Source organism: Sphaeramia orbicularis, chromosome 18, assembly GCF_902148855.1.
Source record: "Sphaeramia orbicularis chromosome 18, fSphaOr1.1, whole genome shotgun sequence".
Lineage (NCBI taxonomy): Eukaryota > Metazoa > Chordata > Actinopteri > Kurtiformes > Apogonidae > Sphaeramia > Sphaeramia orbicularis.
In genome coordinates, this window is record NC_043974.1 from 8,640,096 (window position 1) to 8,655,282 (window position 15,187).

The 15,187-nt window shown below is 35.2% G+C and overlaps 1 protein-coding gene across 1 annotated transcript; it reads right to left on the reverse strand.

Moving 5' to 3' along the window:
• Nucleotides 1–1,139: 1,139 nt before the first annotated feature.
• On the reverse strand, nucleotides 1,140–14,414 carry LOC115438957 (scavenger receptor cysteine-rich domain-containing group B protein-like). Its single transcript, XM_030162847.1, has 5 exons — nucleotides 14,306–14,414; nucleotides 8,001–8,318; nucleotides 2,191–2,297; nucleotides 1,683–1,809; nucleotides 1,140–1,201 (listed from the first exon to the last, which is right to left on the reverse strand). The coding sequence occupies exons 1-5, from the start codon at nucleotides 14,412–14,414 to the stop codon at nucleotides 1,170–1,172; spliced, it is 693 nt and encodes a 230-aa protein (XP_030018707.1). The 3' UTR covers nucleotides 1,140–1,169.
• Nucleotides 14,415–15,187: the final 773 nt, after the last annotated feature.

Genomic DNA, 15,187 nt, shown 5'->3' on the forward strand with positions numbered 1-15,187 from the left:
TGCTTCATTGACTGTTTATTTGAGTGTTGCTTATTTTCATATTCTACAAATTCTGTAAAGCCCTTTGAGGCAACCGTGTTGTGATATTGCGCTCTACAAATAAAACTGAATTGAACTGAATAGAACTGCAGGCAATATGAATCTTTTCATCACTGAGATGTGCAAGGTGTTTTAAATAAAAGCTCTATCATTTTTGCCCTACAATTGCAAAAAGTTGCAGAAACAATATATAAATATTACAACCAGAGAGAAATTATAAAGTAGTGATATTTTTCTGATAAAAATGTTCAATGATCTGTCAAATTCCCCAGACTGAGTTGGTTACAAGAGGCATTTTTCTTCTGACTGGGCTACTATTGTTATTATGGATGAGAAGAGCCATGTAAACACACACATTATCTGTAATCAAATACCATAAAGGTTTATTCCACTGGCGTAAGTTATGTGAAAAAAATGCTGCATCATGGAATACAACTATGTTTGGTTTTGACTTAATGTGAAAAAAAATGTGACCCTTTAAAGTAATCCTGACATCTGTGGCATGTAGTTTTATCAGCTGTAGTTCTTAATGTTTTGTTGTCTAAATAATCAGAAATCAGTGTTATGCTAAGGCTGGTGCTCTTGTCCTTTATGCACTGGAAAATTCAAATTGTGTGATTTTCCTCCACATCCCTTCCCATCTTTTTTTAAAGAACATATATAATAAACAATCATTTTTCTCACACATTAGTTGACAAAGTGGCAACCCTAAACCCAGCTTTGCTCCTAAACTAGATCTTTCTTGGATGGTGCTTTGTACCAAATCATCATTACAATCATTTGCCTGGAATCATTCAATTTTATTATTTTAACTTATTCCTAGCCATAAATTACACCTGTCACAGATTTTTCTCATTTCACTCTGAATGTGAGGAATTGATATATATTGACAAATGAAAAGAAGTCGACAAGTCAGCACATAAAATTAGTTTTCTTTATGTGGTCTACAATGAAGTACAAGTTCATGTCAATTTTAATGTTATTGCTTTCATTTTAAAGATACATTTTCCACTCTGTGCCAGGTATTTCTTACTTGAGCTCATACATAAATGCATAAAATAAGTACAACTGAAAAAGTACACAGTAAGTTCAATGAAGTTGCATCTATTAAAATCCTTCCTCGCTACAGCTCAATCCTCTCCTCCTTTTGTAAACGGGCAATCTGGAATGAGGAAAAAAGGTTGAGGAGTGTTTAGAACACCATTCACATAAAGCAAGGCTGTGAATTTTACTCCATTTCATACACACTGTTGGCCATAAAGTTGGAGTAAAATATTTTTTATCTCCTTTGTATTGATGATAGGGGGTAAACATGTAATTATTTTTTTCCTGTTTTATGTATGCAAGTAAAAGACCAGTGGAACTTGTCATCCATGGCGACAGATCTCATATTAACCCTTACACTTTCCATACGCAAAAGACTTTTATTTTGCACAATTCAAATAGGGTTGGTCACTGAAGCATGAAAACTGACCCAGAACACTGGTGTCAATCAAGGGAGAATTACATGGTCAATAAACACACATGGCCAGATTTTCAAAATGTCTTTGCATTTTCGTTTGATGTTTTTTCTGAAAGTCTACTTTTTTCTGATTCACCCAGTATGGGGCCATCATATGGGCAGTCAGACTTTGTCACCTCACCTTCATCTGCCACTTCCACCTGAAGTTTTTCTTTCTCCTCCGGATGCTTGAAGATGACGCCTTGTTCGTCATTTTGCCAGCGTAAATTAAAATTAGTTATGTTCTTCTTTCTCAGGTCCATCTCCAACTTCATGAGAAAAAGGATAAAACAATGAACAGTTACAAATATAGAGCACCTTTTTCACTGTGATACTGCACAGCTGGTCAAACTTCCACATGAAAACTACAGGCTTATCTGTTCGTGTGTGGTGTGGATGGATTTGAAAAACAATTCAAAAGCACCTAATTAAATGTAACTCATCATTAATTGTGAATAGTTGTTTATTCTAGTAACTTATTACAGCCTAAACTTGTGTCTGTTGTTGCATTTTCATTCAGTTTCATGTTCTCTCTCTGAAACACAGATACATACATGACATGTGATATATACATTTAGATATTACTTTATTAACTAAATTATCTATATACTGTATATTTCAGTAACTTTTTTTTAAATTTTTTTTTTTACCTGTTTTAGGATTTCATCGATGATGTTCTTGTCAGCAGGATTCACATCAGAGCTCACTGTTGTCCTTATGGCCAGTGTATGATACTGTGGCACTGGCTCAATTTTTCCTAAAAAAAAAAAAAAATTAAAACAGGATGAAAACATAACTATTTTCTCACCATTTCCTACTGTATATTTTTTCTGATATAAGCAGTGTCTCACATAGGGTACAGTACTTCCATTAGTACAACTGCATTCACTGCAGACAGCATGCTAGCTTTTACAGTGTGTAAATTTTTGATGAGTGAGTGTTGTCTCTAATCAAACCAGCTTTTGTGCACTTAAGCAGAACCATAAATGGGGATGTTCCTTAATACTTTGTACTGTTTAATTAGTTGAACATTACCGTCCAGTACAATATGTGCCATAATCCTTGACTTTCTGTTTATTATCTATGGAAATATTCACTAACTTGTTCTATTTTTGTTATATTATATTAACCCTATAAAACCATTTGTATCATATTTGCTATGCCAGGTTCTGAGACTGGTATCTTATCAACAAGATCAATACTTTCCTTCACCCATGAAGACCCAGTGCTACTTTTGTGTCAGTTTCCAAATGATTTTTTCTCTTTTTCTAACTTTTCTTAAGTGATTTATCACCATTTATTTTTATATTATCCTATGTATTTTGCATTTTTCCCTGTAAATCATGTATTTTCTCATATTTAATTTCTTATATTTTATTTAGAAGTTCATGAAAACTCAGAGTAAATTCAATGTTATTATATCAAAACAGAGAAAACGAAACAAGAAGAGACCTTTTCAATGAAGATATCAATAACTGAATGCAAAAACAAGCATCTCCATTTACTGTCATTGATCCAACTCCATGGGTTTTACTGGTGAATCAATGATGAAAATGATGGTGTTTCCTCGTTTGCTACGGAGCCTCTGAATGTTCAAATGGGTCATATCTGATGACCATGAAAAGATGACACACTGTGTTCTATACCAATTATTTACATGGATTGATATGATTAGTGGATCAACAGGTATTAAACATTTTATATTAGTAGATGTTGTTGGTCACCAGTGGTTGTTTGGCTCTTTATGGGTTAAAAACCTTTGTATATGACCTGATACATGTTTTCTGCCTCCTGGTGGATTATCATTCCACTGCAGCCAGTGGAAGGGCTTTTTTTTTTTTTTTTTTTTTCCTCAATATGGTCACTATTGTTAAATTGTCCACACACTTTTAGTGGGAGAGTTGTTAGAAAAATATAATATTAGACTATTAGACTATATTCTGTAAACACCAGGTGTCCAGAGCACGAGTCATGGATGGGTTATGATGACATATTTTGCAAGAATGCCCAGACATATCCACTCAGGATATGTCTACCATTTCTTTGCTATCTGCTTGTTTTGTTCCAGTTTGGGACCAAAGTGTACTTGTTGTCCATCCAGTTTTGGACCAGAGCAGGCTGCTGCCCTTGAGGAGATCAGGCCATAGTGTAGGTGGGAGAAGAGTACAAACGCGGTTACTGAACCCATGCATCACCGTGTTTTGAATACTTAAGCCAATGGTGAACTTGATCAACGTCATTATATTTGTACACTTGGTCCAATGGTTGTAATAATTATGTTCTTTCATAAGATCCTAAACTTCCTGTTGTTAGTCAGTCAACTGCTGCATCTCGCTGTACGTACTTGACTCCTTGCAAGTAAAATCTTCTGATTCCAGAATCCAATGACTCCGTCTTTTATCTCAGCATGTATCACAGAATTTTTCTATCAAAAGTCTTTGGTAATTTTCAAAAAGTTCTGTTAAGAAGAACATTTATATTGTTTTTTTTTTTTTTTTTTTAAATAAGTACTGAAACAAAGCATTGACACTGGATAATTGATTCTTTATAGCACAGTTAAATTGTGTTAAAATGTTATGCATCAAATTTGATTCTGCAGTATATAAGGTGCTTTATAAAAAATTACCAATGTATCAAAAACAACATGACATTGTAAAATGTTTTGTTTGGATGTTGTTAAAAGGCCTAATAAATTTCCCAATTCCAAAAAATTTTGTATTTGCGGCTAGTTTTTGATGGGTCCAGTTTTACGGGGTTAAGGTTTTGTTGTTGTTGTTGTTGTTGTTGTTGTTGTTGTTGTTTTGTTTTGTTTTGTTTTTTTCCTTGATGGCTGTGATTTTGCACAAAGCAATGCTCACCACTCTGCAAACACAGCTTCCTCCTCTCCTCATCCTCAACAATTGCCTGCTGTTCAAGATGGTAGTTGTCAAGGGTGAGAAGTGTCCAGAATTCCACATTAAACATTTTGACAGTTTTGAGTATACATTAGGGTACTAAAGTATATCATTTTAGCCATAATTTGCCATACACACACATGCTCAAAATAGCAAAAGTATGCAATATAAGACCTATTCCATATACACCATATCTCCAGGAAATAAATCACAACAATAAGATGATGTTTTGCTTCATGACTAACAGAAAGTGTAAATCACTATTGGCAAGTCACGATGATGGTGCAGAACAGATTGTCACATGATGGCAGCAAAACTCCAGAAAATAGAAGATAAGAATTATAAAGCATATTGATTAGTGGCCATTTGGTGTTAACATGTTCACACACAGTTCCCCATAAAGGTGGAATAAAATATTTTTATCTGTTCTCATAAAATGATTGTGACAGTGTGATTTATTCTTGGTAGATAAAGTCCTTGGTGTCAGACAGACAATGTCATCTTCAATCTGTCCACACTAATGCATTACAACTATTGTGTTGTTTAGACATAGACTCAGACTTCTGGGGACTAAGCTGCTGTTTTAAACTCTAAGGTTAGGTTGTGATGTAGACAAACTGAAATAGAGATTTTGGAAATGAAAGATGTTGATCTGCATGCTCAACCACTAACTTCATATTCCTCTCCCATAATCTCTATTTTTAGAGAACAACCACCATTAATTCAGCATGGATGTTGGATTACACAGCTTCATGTCCTTGTCTGCAATTAAACTGCAAATCTGTTATTTTAGCATGTTATTTGTTGTACTTCCTCGGTCCGGCTTTCCTTGTTATGAGATGTTTTCTGGCGTATTAGACTGTCAAACTAAAATTACTTAGTAATTTTTGCTAAAAATGCTTGTGTGGATGGAGATTGTTTTGATTTTAGAAAAGTGGTTCCCAACCTTTTTTGGCTCGTGACCCCATTTTAACATCACAAATATCTGGTGACCCCAGATATTCAAAACGGAGACTTTTTTTTTTTTTGCTAAAATTAATTTGTCTTTGATCATGTAATAGTTTGCTTTACTATGTTGCAAATAAATGTTAATTTTAGACGACATTTAGTCTATATAATGTATATTATTATGGATGGAAGCAGAAAAGCCAGGTGTAGATTACTGCACAAAGGGAAAATTTTATTTTCCTTGGTCAGGATATGTACAGTCAGTCCAGCTTGTATTTACAAGGCTAACAATTAATACCGAACAAACAATAACTCAAACTATGAATTATGAAAGAGCTGCAGCATCTGAAACTGACCACAATGAACATTTGAAAGATAAACAGAATCACAGTGCTTCAGTTTCAGCTTCAAAGTTTGTCATGTCTTTTATGTAAAGTGATTGTCTCTGTCAACTCACCATATATATTTTTATTAGCACATTTTTACTTTTTATTTTTATCAGTTACTAGAAATTCCAGGCATTCACTCCCATGTGAATTCCAGGCAACCCCACATGGGATCCCGACCCTAAGGTTGAAAAACACCATTTTACAACGTCATTTTAAAGAGAAAGTTTAACTTTTGGTGTTCACTGGACAAAAGTTGAAAGTTGAAGTTTGAAGTTAAGAATGATGAGAACTGCATGTACCTCTTAGGATGGATTATGCATGAATTAAAACAGTAACTACCACACATTTTTCAGTGATTACAAACTATTTAAAATCTATCATTTGTCGACGCTCATAGTTATAAGACCAAGAAGAACCATTCTTGGTAACCTATATTTTAGTCAGTTGTATATATAGTGCCCTTGTTTGACTAACTGTTACAAAACTACATCTGTTTATGATTACAGCTGAAGCTTGCCATTAAAGTTATCTCAATACACATAAAGAATAATGTACAGCAAGCTAAATATAACCCCATTCAGGGAAATCAAGTTCTGCATATTTTTCTATTATGACTAGATTACAGTACATTATGTTGATTATTTTGCAGCTGTGCGTTAAAACAAAAAATTGAAGGTCATCCAGTTGTGGTGCCACTTATTCAGTCTAAAGGTCAAGGTAAACATTTGCAGTAATTGATCTCTGAAAAAAAATAAGGACCAATGATTCGATTGCGCATGATCCCACAATGTGATTAAAAACTTTGATAACCACTGAGTATATAGAACAAATCTGATTAACATAACTCATCAATTGCTTTTGTAATAAATTCTTTAAACTGTAAAGCTGCTTGTGGACACCCTGTATATCTCTAAGAACATAGCACAAAGTGGTAGGTATTTGCTACATGGCAGTGTCAGTTTTATAGAACATGATAACTGAGATGAAATGTACAAAAAAGTTTAAAGGTCAAATGTGTGACTTAGAGGTAGAAATGGTGCATGGTATTTATAATCATGAGATTAGAAAATAGCCGTGTGGCGCTGGCCCATTGTGTTCTCCACTCGCTCCATAACCCGGACATCTTACCACTGCTACGGCCTCTGACTGCAACCCAGGTTTTTGTTATTCCCCTGTTTATGTTCCTTTTATGTTTCATTAATAAACCTGTTATTTTTCCCTTCAGCACCGTGCAATTGAGTTCATTCATTTTCCACCATTGTGACAATGCTGCTCAGTAGTAAACAAATGGCACCATCTTTACAGTCACAAACTAGAAGCACTCGGAGAGCGCAGACCTCCACCAAGGCTGATCAGTGGCCCCCCCCGTGGGCCCCCCCACCCCCGATCACCACCAAAATGTAATCATTTCTTCCTTATCCCATTTCCAACAAACCCTGAAAATTTCATCCAAATCTGTCCATAACTTTTTGAGTTATGTTGCACACTAACGATCAGTGGCCCCCCCCCCGTGGGCCCCCCCACCCCCGATCACCACCAAAATTTAATCATTTCTTCCTCATCCCATTTCCAACAAACCCTGAAAATTTCATCCAAATCTGTCCATAACTTTTTGAGTTATGTTGCACACTAACGGACAGACAAACAAACAAACAGACAGACAGACAGACAAACAAACAAACAAACAAACAAACCCTGGCAAAAACATAACCTCCTTGGCGGAGGTAATTAGTTCCTTCATTTTGTTGCAATGAAATCTAATCAGCAGGGTGAACCTGGGATAGATGACAGATATACAAAACCCAGTACCATATTACTGACGACTAAGCTGCATTGTGATTCCAACAGATGTTTTCAATTAGGCAGTAAAAGCACACTGGTAGGGAAAGATCATGATTGTTTATATTGGTGAGTTGTGTTTGATCATTTGGACTATGAGGACGCTGAAAAAAGTGATATCCATCATGGACAATGATGAGCACCCTCTCCACCACTCAATGGACAGACAGCAAAGCACCTTCTCAAGCAGACTGTTACAGGAAATCTGTCCTGACACATTCCATTTCACTGTACAATAGACTCACCTCGATCTGATGTTACAATACCGGTCATAAACACACTTCCATTATGCATTTCATTGTTATTTATGCACCTCCATCTTACTGCATGCCAGTGTTCTCAGACAAAGTCTACAAAGTCATGTGATAACAGCTAACCAGTCACACTTACCTTCACAAACAACACTGGCATCTTCCCCATGACCACAGTTGTGTCTCCCAAAGCCTGGGTGTGCACAGTCTGTTACTGATGTTTCACTTCCAAGACAGCGGACATCATCCAACCAGATGGGCCCAGTGCCCTGTCCAAATGTTGCGTAACTTGGTGCTGAAAGAGCCTTTCCACAAGCCAGCTGTTTACACACCACACTGGCATCTCCTAAGTCCCACCCATCGTCACACACTGTCCCCCACTGTTCGCTATGGTAGACCTCCACTCTACCAGAGCAGGGACCGTTGGGACCGTTGACCAGCCTCACTGTTGGACTATCTATTAGAAGAAACACATACCATAGGTATATTAGTTAAAGAAACTACAAATGGGAATCATAGATTAAAGCAACACTATCACAATACAGTCACCAGTGCATCCAGTTTATGATGATGCAGTGACTCAACAATACACAACACTGTGCATGATGCTCATCTATGAGATATTACAGTGGCTGTGTTATTGAAGAAAATACAGGGTGTCCATAAAGTCTCTTTACAATTTAACAAATTTATTACAAAAACCAATGAATTGACAAATCTATCTATCTATCTATCTATCTATCTGGCTGTCTGGCTGTCTGGCTGTCTGTCTAGCTACATTTTCATTGGTGTATAATCACATGAATATGAGAATCATTATGTTTTGTTTTGTTGCCTTACAATAAGAGGTTTATTTTTACTGGAATTGCATCTGCAAATGGACGTCCATCAATCCTGGTGCATCTATAGCCTGTCCATTTATGGGAGTGGATCTCTCCCTCACTTTGGTTCTCCCTGAGGTTTCTCTTTTCCCATTGGGTTTTTGGAGTTTTCCCTTGCTGAGAAGGAGGTTCTAAGGATGGGGGACGCCCAGGACATTAATCCATTTCCTTCATCTGCTGTCTATCTGACTGTTGCTTGTTTTCATATCCAACTAATTCTGTAAAGCCCTGTGAGGCAACCTTGTTGTGATATAGAGCTCTAGAAATAAAACTGAATTGAATATATTCACCTAAATTGAATTCACTCTAATGCTGCTCAGTAGTAAACAAATGCCACCATCTTTACAGTCATAAATTAGTTCCTTTATTTTGTTGTGATGAAACCTAATCAGCAGGGTGAACCTGAGGTGGATGACAGATATACAAAACCCAGTACTTCATTACTGACAACTGATCAGCATCGTGATTCCAACAGATGTTTTCAATTAGGCAGTAAAAGCATGACCATGACTTCGTTTTTTAGTGAGTTGTGTTTGATTATTACACAACTTTGTGGACTTGATCTGTATTAAACCAACCCCTGGTATATTTCATTAAACACTCTCTTACCATTATAACATCACCATCAAAGCCAGTTGCTGGATCTTTTGCAGAAAGAAATAATTCATCTGTACACGATTTACATTCATTAGCATCATTTTTGCCAGGTTGAAACTACATTAATTAATAACATTAAATTATAAATATGTTGGAACAAAACATAATGCAGACAGCGTTATGATTATCACAAAACAAGTGCAGTTTAATTGCACATGAAGGTAACTGAGTGAATCCAGGTTACTTTGGCTGAGGTTAAAAGCCACTGTGAACATACTGGTAGATGTTTAGTGATAAAGCAGAAAATCAACTAAAAAAAGGCATCAGTGACTGGAAAGAAGGAACATGAGACTACACGTGTGAACAAAATCCTCCTGAAAGAAAATTCTGCAGGATGTTTCTCTTGTCAGATCTTTTTTGTTTGTTTTGTTGTTGTTGCTGTTGTTCTTGTTGTTGTTTTTTTTTTTGTTTTTTTTTTGTTTTTGTTTTGTTGTTGTTGTTGTTGTTGTTGTTTTTTTTTTTTACAAAAATAGGGGATATGATGCAAAATCATCTTTAGAGATGTTGGTAGTGTTCATAATCCAAAAACTCTCTACGAGAATAAAATACTTTGTTTGAAATAATACACATCTCTATATAATATCTCATGGTAGATACTACAATAAGCAGAATTTAATTCTTAGTCAAAATGTAAATGTAAAATTTGTACCAAACTTACTTGACACAGCAGTAATCGTCACAAACAAACAAAGAATCCCTGTGAAATCAACAATTTATGTTATTCGCTTTATTAAAAGCCATCAAAAGTCAGAACTGTAAAAAAAAAAAAAAAAAAAAAAAAAATACACTTCATTCAGATTTACCAATGAAAGGGACAGCATTTTGTAGGTGCACCATTTATCTGAAAGCCAAAACAGTGAAAATGACCATATCACATTTGCAACCATCATGTGAAATTTGGAGCTCAGATTTATAGTAGATTACTTTAAATTATAGTATATAATGATGCATTACATTGCAAAAGAAGGAAATTAAGTTTATAATTATAAATACATAAGATGTAAATCTTAAATATTTTCTGAAACTACATAAAATTGAACATTTTCTTACCTCTCCTGAAGTTCACACGTCCACACCACACTGTGCTGCAGTGTTAACCTGCATCATGTCATTTACATTCCATATGGTTTAAATACTTTTTCATGCATTAAGAATCCCACAGTTGAGTCCAGTAATTGACCTCTGAAACAAGTCATCAGCTTCAAACAATGTTTTAAGACGTTTTGATTGTCATATCACAAACTGAGCAGCACCTAAATGATAAATGAGATATATTTGGCCAAAATTAGCTTCTCCTTACCTTTTACCTCCTGAGAGAAGCGTGTTTACCTGCAGATTGGTTTGCATGGTTTGCATTCAGCTAAACATAAACAAACTCCGGAAGCTCATTTGACTTTTTGTCAGAGGGCAGTTCAAGGACAATGAAAAAGAAAAAAGAAAAAAACTTTCCAACAATTCCCCTTCAGAGTTCATCCTGGTAAACTTGAAGGTTATTTGCATCTTACATTGTTGAGCAGCATCAACACTGAGTTAATAAAAGCTGGTTGAATATTTGTCATCAACTACAAGGAAGTCAATGAAACTACAGAAATCAATGAAAGTTGTGTGTGCCATTTTTTTCTTAATATCATTAAGCAACTAAAATAAGCAGCGCCTTGACCCGGGTTCTAGATGTGGTAGTATTTCTGCTGTTGTGTATTTGTGCATGCTGTACCGCATTTGTTCAGCAGTCACCGCCAAAGAGTTCTGGGCATAGCAACATGATTGATTGTGATTGTATTCCAAAATTACTAATATCTCCCAAAATATTGATCCTATCAAGTTGCCGTTTTCGTTACTGTCTTCCTTGACCAAAAATACATAAGTATGCCAAACTGCTGCAGTCAGCTCTTTCCAGATTTTGTGTGATTCCTGAGACACACACACACAGAGGCCACTTGGCTTTTGTAATATAGATTAAACAACAACTATCAGGGTGCAAACAGACTAATTCACAAGTACGCCTGTGTTTTTGAACTTCTTTTTAAGTTTTTTTTTTTAAGTAAAGCTTATGATATTAATAAATCCCCTTCAGAGTTCATCCAATAACCATCAAGGTTATTTGCACCTTACATCCTAAAACAACATCAAGACTGCGTTACCAAAAACTGGTTGAATGTTTGTCATCAGCTACTGGCAGTTACAGGAATCAATGAAAGTTGAACCATTTTTCTCTTAGTATTATTAGGTAACTAAAATAAGCAGCATATTTAATGTTAAAATAACTATCAGTGTGTAAACAGACTAACTCACAAGTAGGCCTGTGTTTTAAACTTCTTTTAAAGTAAAGCTTGTACTATTTTCAGAGGCATTCATAACTTAGAATGATTTCCACGATTACACCATGTCTTAATTTGAGGCCTATAGATGGATCACATTTTATTTCCATTCCCATTACCATAAGGAGTGCCTGTTTTTCTTTTTGGATCAGACAGTCACTTCAAAAAATAGACTCATCTTGTGTAACATGGTCAACCACACTTCTTCAACATAATAAGAATGTAATTTTCCTGAATCCGTCCAAGATAGAACTACTTGCTAGAAATATTTAAGCAGTAATTAAGAGTATTGTGATTGTTCTAGGCTGCATCAGAAAAGAAAATAGGTTGGAATATAGGAATATAGATCAGACCAAGTAATAATTATTCATAATAGTTATGATAGTATTTATTATATAGTTCCATAGATGTTCTAGTTCAGTTATCTGTGCATCAACTGCATCCATGTGTCTCCCCCTACTCCCCCCCCCCCTCCCCCAATCTCTCTCTATCTCTATCACTCTCTTTTTTCTCCTCCTTTACTCTCTCTCTTTAACCCCAACTGGTCAAGGGGCCATCCTCCAGGAGTCTGGGTCTGCTCCAGGTTTCTGCCAGTTAAAGGGATTTTTTGCTTCCACTGTCATGAGTCACAAGTGTTTGCTCCTGGAGGATTCTGTTGGGTTTCTGTAAATTGGCTTAGAGTCTGGTTTTGTCCAACTCTATATGTAAAGTGTCATTAGATAACTTTTGTTATGATTTGGCGCTATAGAAATAAAATTTGATTTGATTGATTTGATTGATAATAAATATGTTCGTGTTTGCCAGGTCAATGTATGAAATAAAAGTAGATTTGTATCATTAAATAATAAAGTATTCAATAATTTCCCCCTGGGATTAAAAAAGTACTCTGATTATTTATAGGAGAATTTGGCATTTTTCCCGAAAGGGGAACAGCAGTTGCTTTTCCAAAGTAGATTCAGGTCCTTTGACATCCACAGTAAGAAGCATGTTTTACCAGCTGATGATGGTAAATATACTCCGTGTGAAACACAAAGATGAGGACACTGAACAACTAGTAGAAAACACTGGCCCATTTGACTAATGGAGGGTTGGACTTACTGGTGGAGGTCCACTGGTCCACACTTGCTGCCGGACTAAATGATACAGAAAATCATTTGTCCCCACTGCCATCAGGCAATACAACACCCTAACAAATAACAGATAGACAAAACAGTCACGCTGAAACTATGTATTATTACTTTCCATTCTGTTTTTTGTAAATAATGAGATAAATACTTATTTTTTACTTAATTTTACGCGGAACTATATATCTGGACTTTATATCTAAAAAACAGTAGACCACATTTCTGTGACCTCTAAAGGTCAGAGTATCAGTATTTCATGTCCAGAATATTTTCATGACTTTGATTATTGATCATTTATTGCAAGGATGTGAAAGTAGAAAAAAAGACCAAAAAATAACAAATAAATAGATAGATAGATAGATAGATAGATAGATAGATAGATAGATAGACAGACAGACAGACAGACAGACAGACAGACAGACAGACAGACAGACAGACAGACAGACAGACAGACAGATAGATAGATAGATAGATAGATAGATAGATAGATAGATAGATAGATAGATAGATAGATAGATAGATAGATAGATAGATAGATAGATAGATAGATAGATAGATAGATAGATAGATAGATAGATAGATAGATAGATAGATAGATAAAAATACAGCCACATATATACTGTAAATGCGACTAATGGGATGTTACTTATATTAAACAAAGACCATGGGAATGAACCAAAGGGAACAGACAGAATTATGTATTTATAGCATGTCACTGTATGTGAAACAACAGAAGTAAAAACATATGGTCTCTTTAACTTCTACTCATAGGAACTTTTAATATATTAAATGCAACAATCCAGCTTCTCCTTTTACATATTCTCCTTTTACTCCACACTCAGTCATCAAAACCACTTTCTTCACACCTAAACTTGGAAGTTCTGGTCTAGATTTTACCATAACTCAGCATTCACATGAGGAATATAGACGAAAAATGGGCATTTCACAGCAGACACAGAATTGGAAAATTAATTTATGAGTATGAAGTTTCAGACTGCAACCAGCTGAATACCCACTCACTTTTAATAAGATCTCACAAGTGTAAAATCAAATGTCAGAATGAAAATGAAAGTCATTCTTCTGTGGTGCAGCAGAGGTCCGGCTTTAGTGTGAATACAGGCACCTTGGCTTAAAAATTAGCATCCTGCAATGAAAAGAAATATTTCTGGTCAAAACAGTCTTTTAATTCATGTAAGACAAAGTTCATGCAAAAGGCAGAATGTGGATTTGTGATTGGACCAAAACATAGGTCTTAAACCCAAACTTAGGCTAAAACATACAAAACAATGGGATAATTTATTTCTCATGTAGGTTCTACCAGTTTTTAACTTTGATATAAAAAGCATTTGATAGTTATATCACAGTTTTTATATCGATTGGCATGTCCATTTGATCATATTTCTTGTAGAACAATGTGCTTTGTGTCAATTTTCCTTGTGATTCCCCCATAGAGTCCATGTTTACCTGGAGTCTCAGTGACCCTGGATGGCTCCTGACGCTTAAAGATGATCCCAGAGTTCTCATTTTTCCAGCGCAGATTGAAATCAATCACATTGTGACTTCTCAGACCCATCACCAACTCAAGGGGGAAAAATACAATATTATGTATTGTTACAAATATGGTAATATCTTTATTGCAAGTGACAAATGAAAAATGAGCCAATACAGAAATGTCTTAATCTGTAGTAATGTAAATGGGGCTGACTATGGAGTCCTATGTTAAACTGACCGACTGTATAGCTGGAATAAACATTTTCACAGCCAAGTACAAAAAATTGTTTCCGTCTCTATGGTCAGTTTCCTCCTCAGTGACAATTGTTTTAACCCTTTCATGCATAATGGTCACTACAGTGGACAGCTTGTATATTTATGGATTTTGTTGTTTTAGTTCCATATCAGCCAACACAGTGGACGCTTATGTATCATCCCATACACTGTAATTCATACCATTACTGTAAATCTGCTGTTCCAGATAAACCTGATCTACAGTAACATGTTTGACTGTAAAAAAAAATTGCTAATTGTTATTAAACTGTAATTAACAGTTTTGTTTGTTTTGTTTTTTTTAAATAAAATGTTTCTTTCTTTTTTTTTTCTTTTTTTTTTTTTTTTTTGCATATTATCTCCATGCAGGTATTGTTAAAATGTGAGAAAACATCAGATTAGCAGCATTAAAAATGTTTTTATCTCATTGTTTCCACACAGTATATCAGTAAATACTTGTTCCTTTGCTTCTAAAATTAAACACATGATTTTGTAACTCCGTGAAAAATAGGTTAAAAAAAAAAAAAAAAAAAAATCAATCACATTTTTTTCACTCATGCCTAAAGAGGAATAAAAATACTT

Coding starts and splice junctions, on each gene's coding strand:
- LOC115438957 (XM_030162847.1), bottom strand. CDS start 14,414: ATGGGTCTGAGAAGTCACAATGTGATTGATTTCAATCTGCGCTGGAAA. Junction 2,298..8,000: donor TGCCAGTGTTGTTTGTGAAG/GTAAGTGTGACT, acceptor TTTTTTTTTTAG/GAAAAATTGAGCCAGTGCCA. Junction 1,810..2,190: donor TCGATGAAATCCTAAAACAG/GTAAAAAAAAAA, acceptor TTTCTCATGAAG/TTGGAGATGGACCTGAGAAA.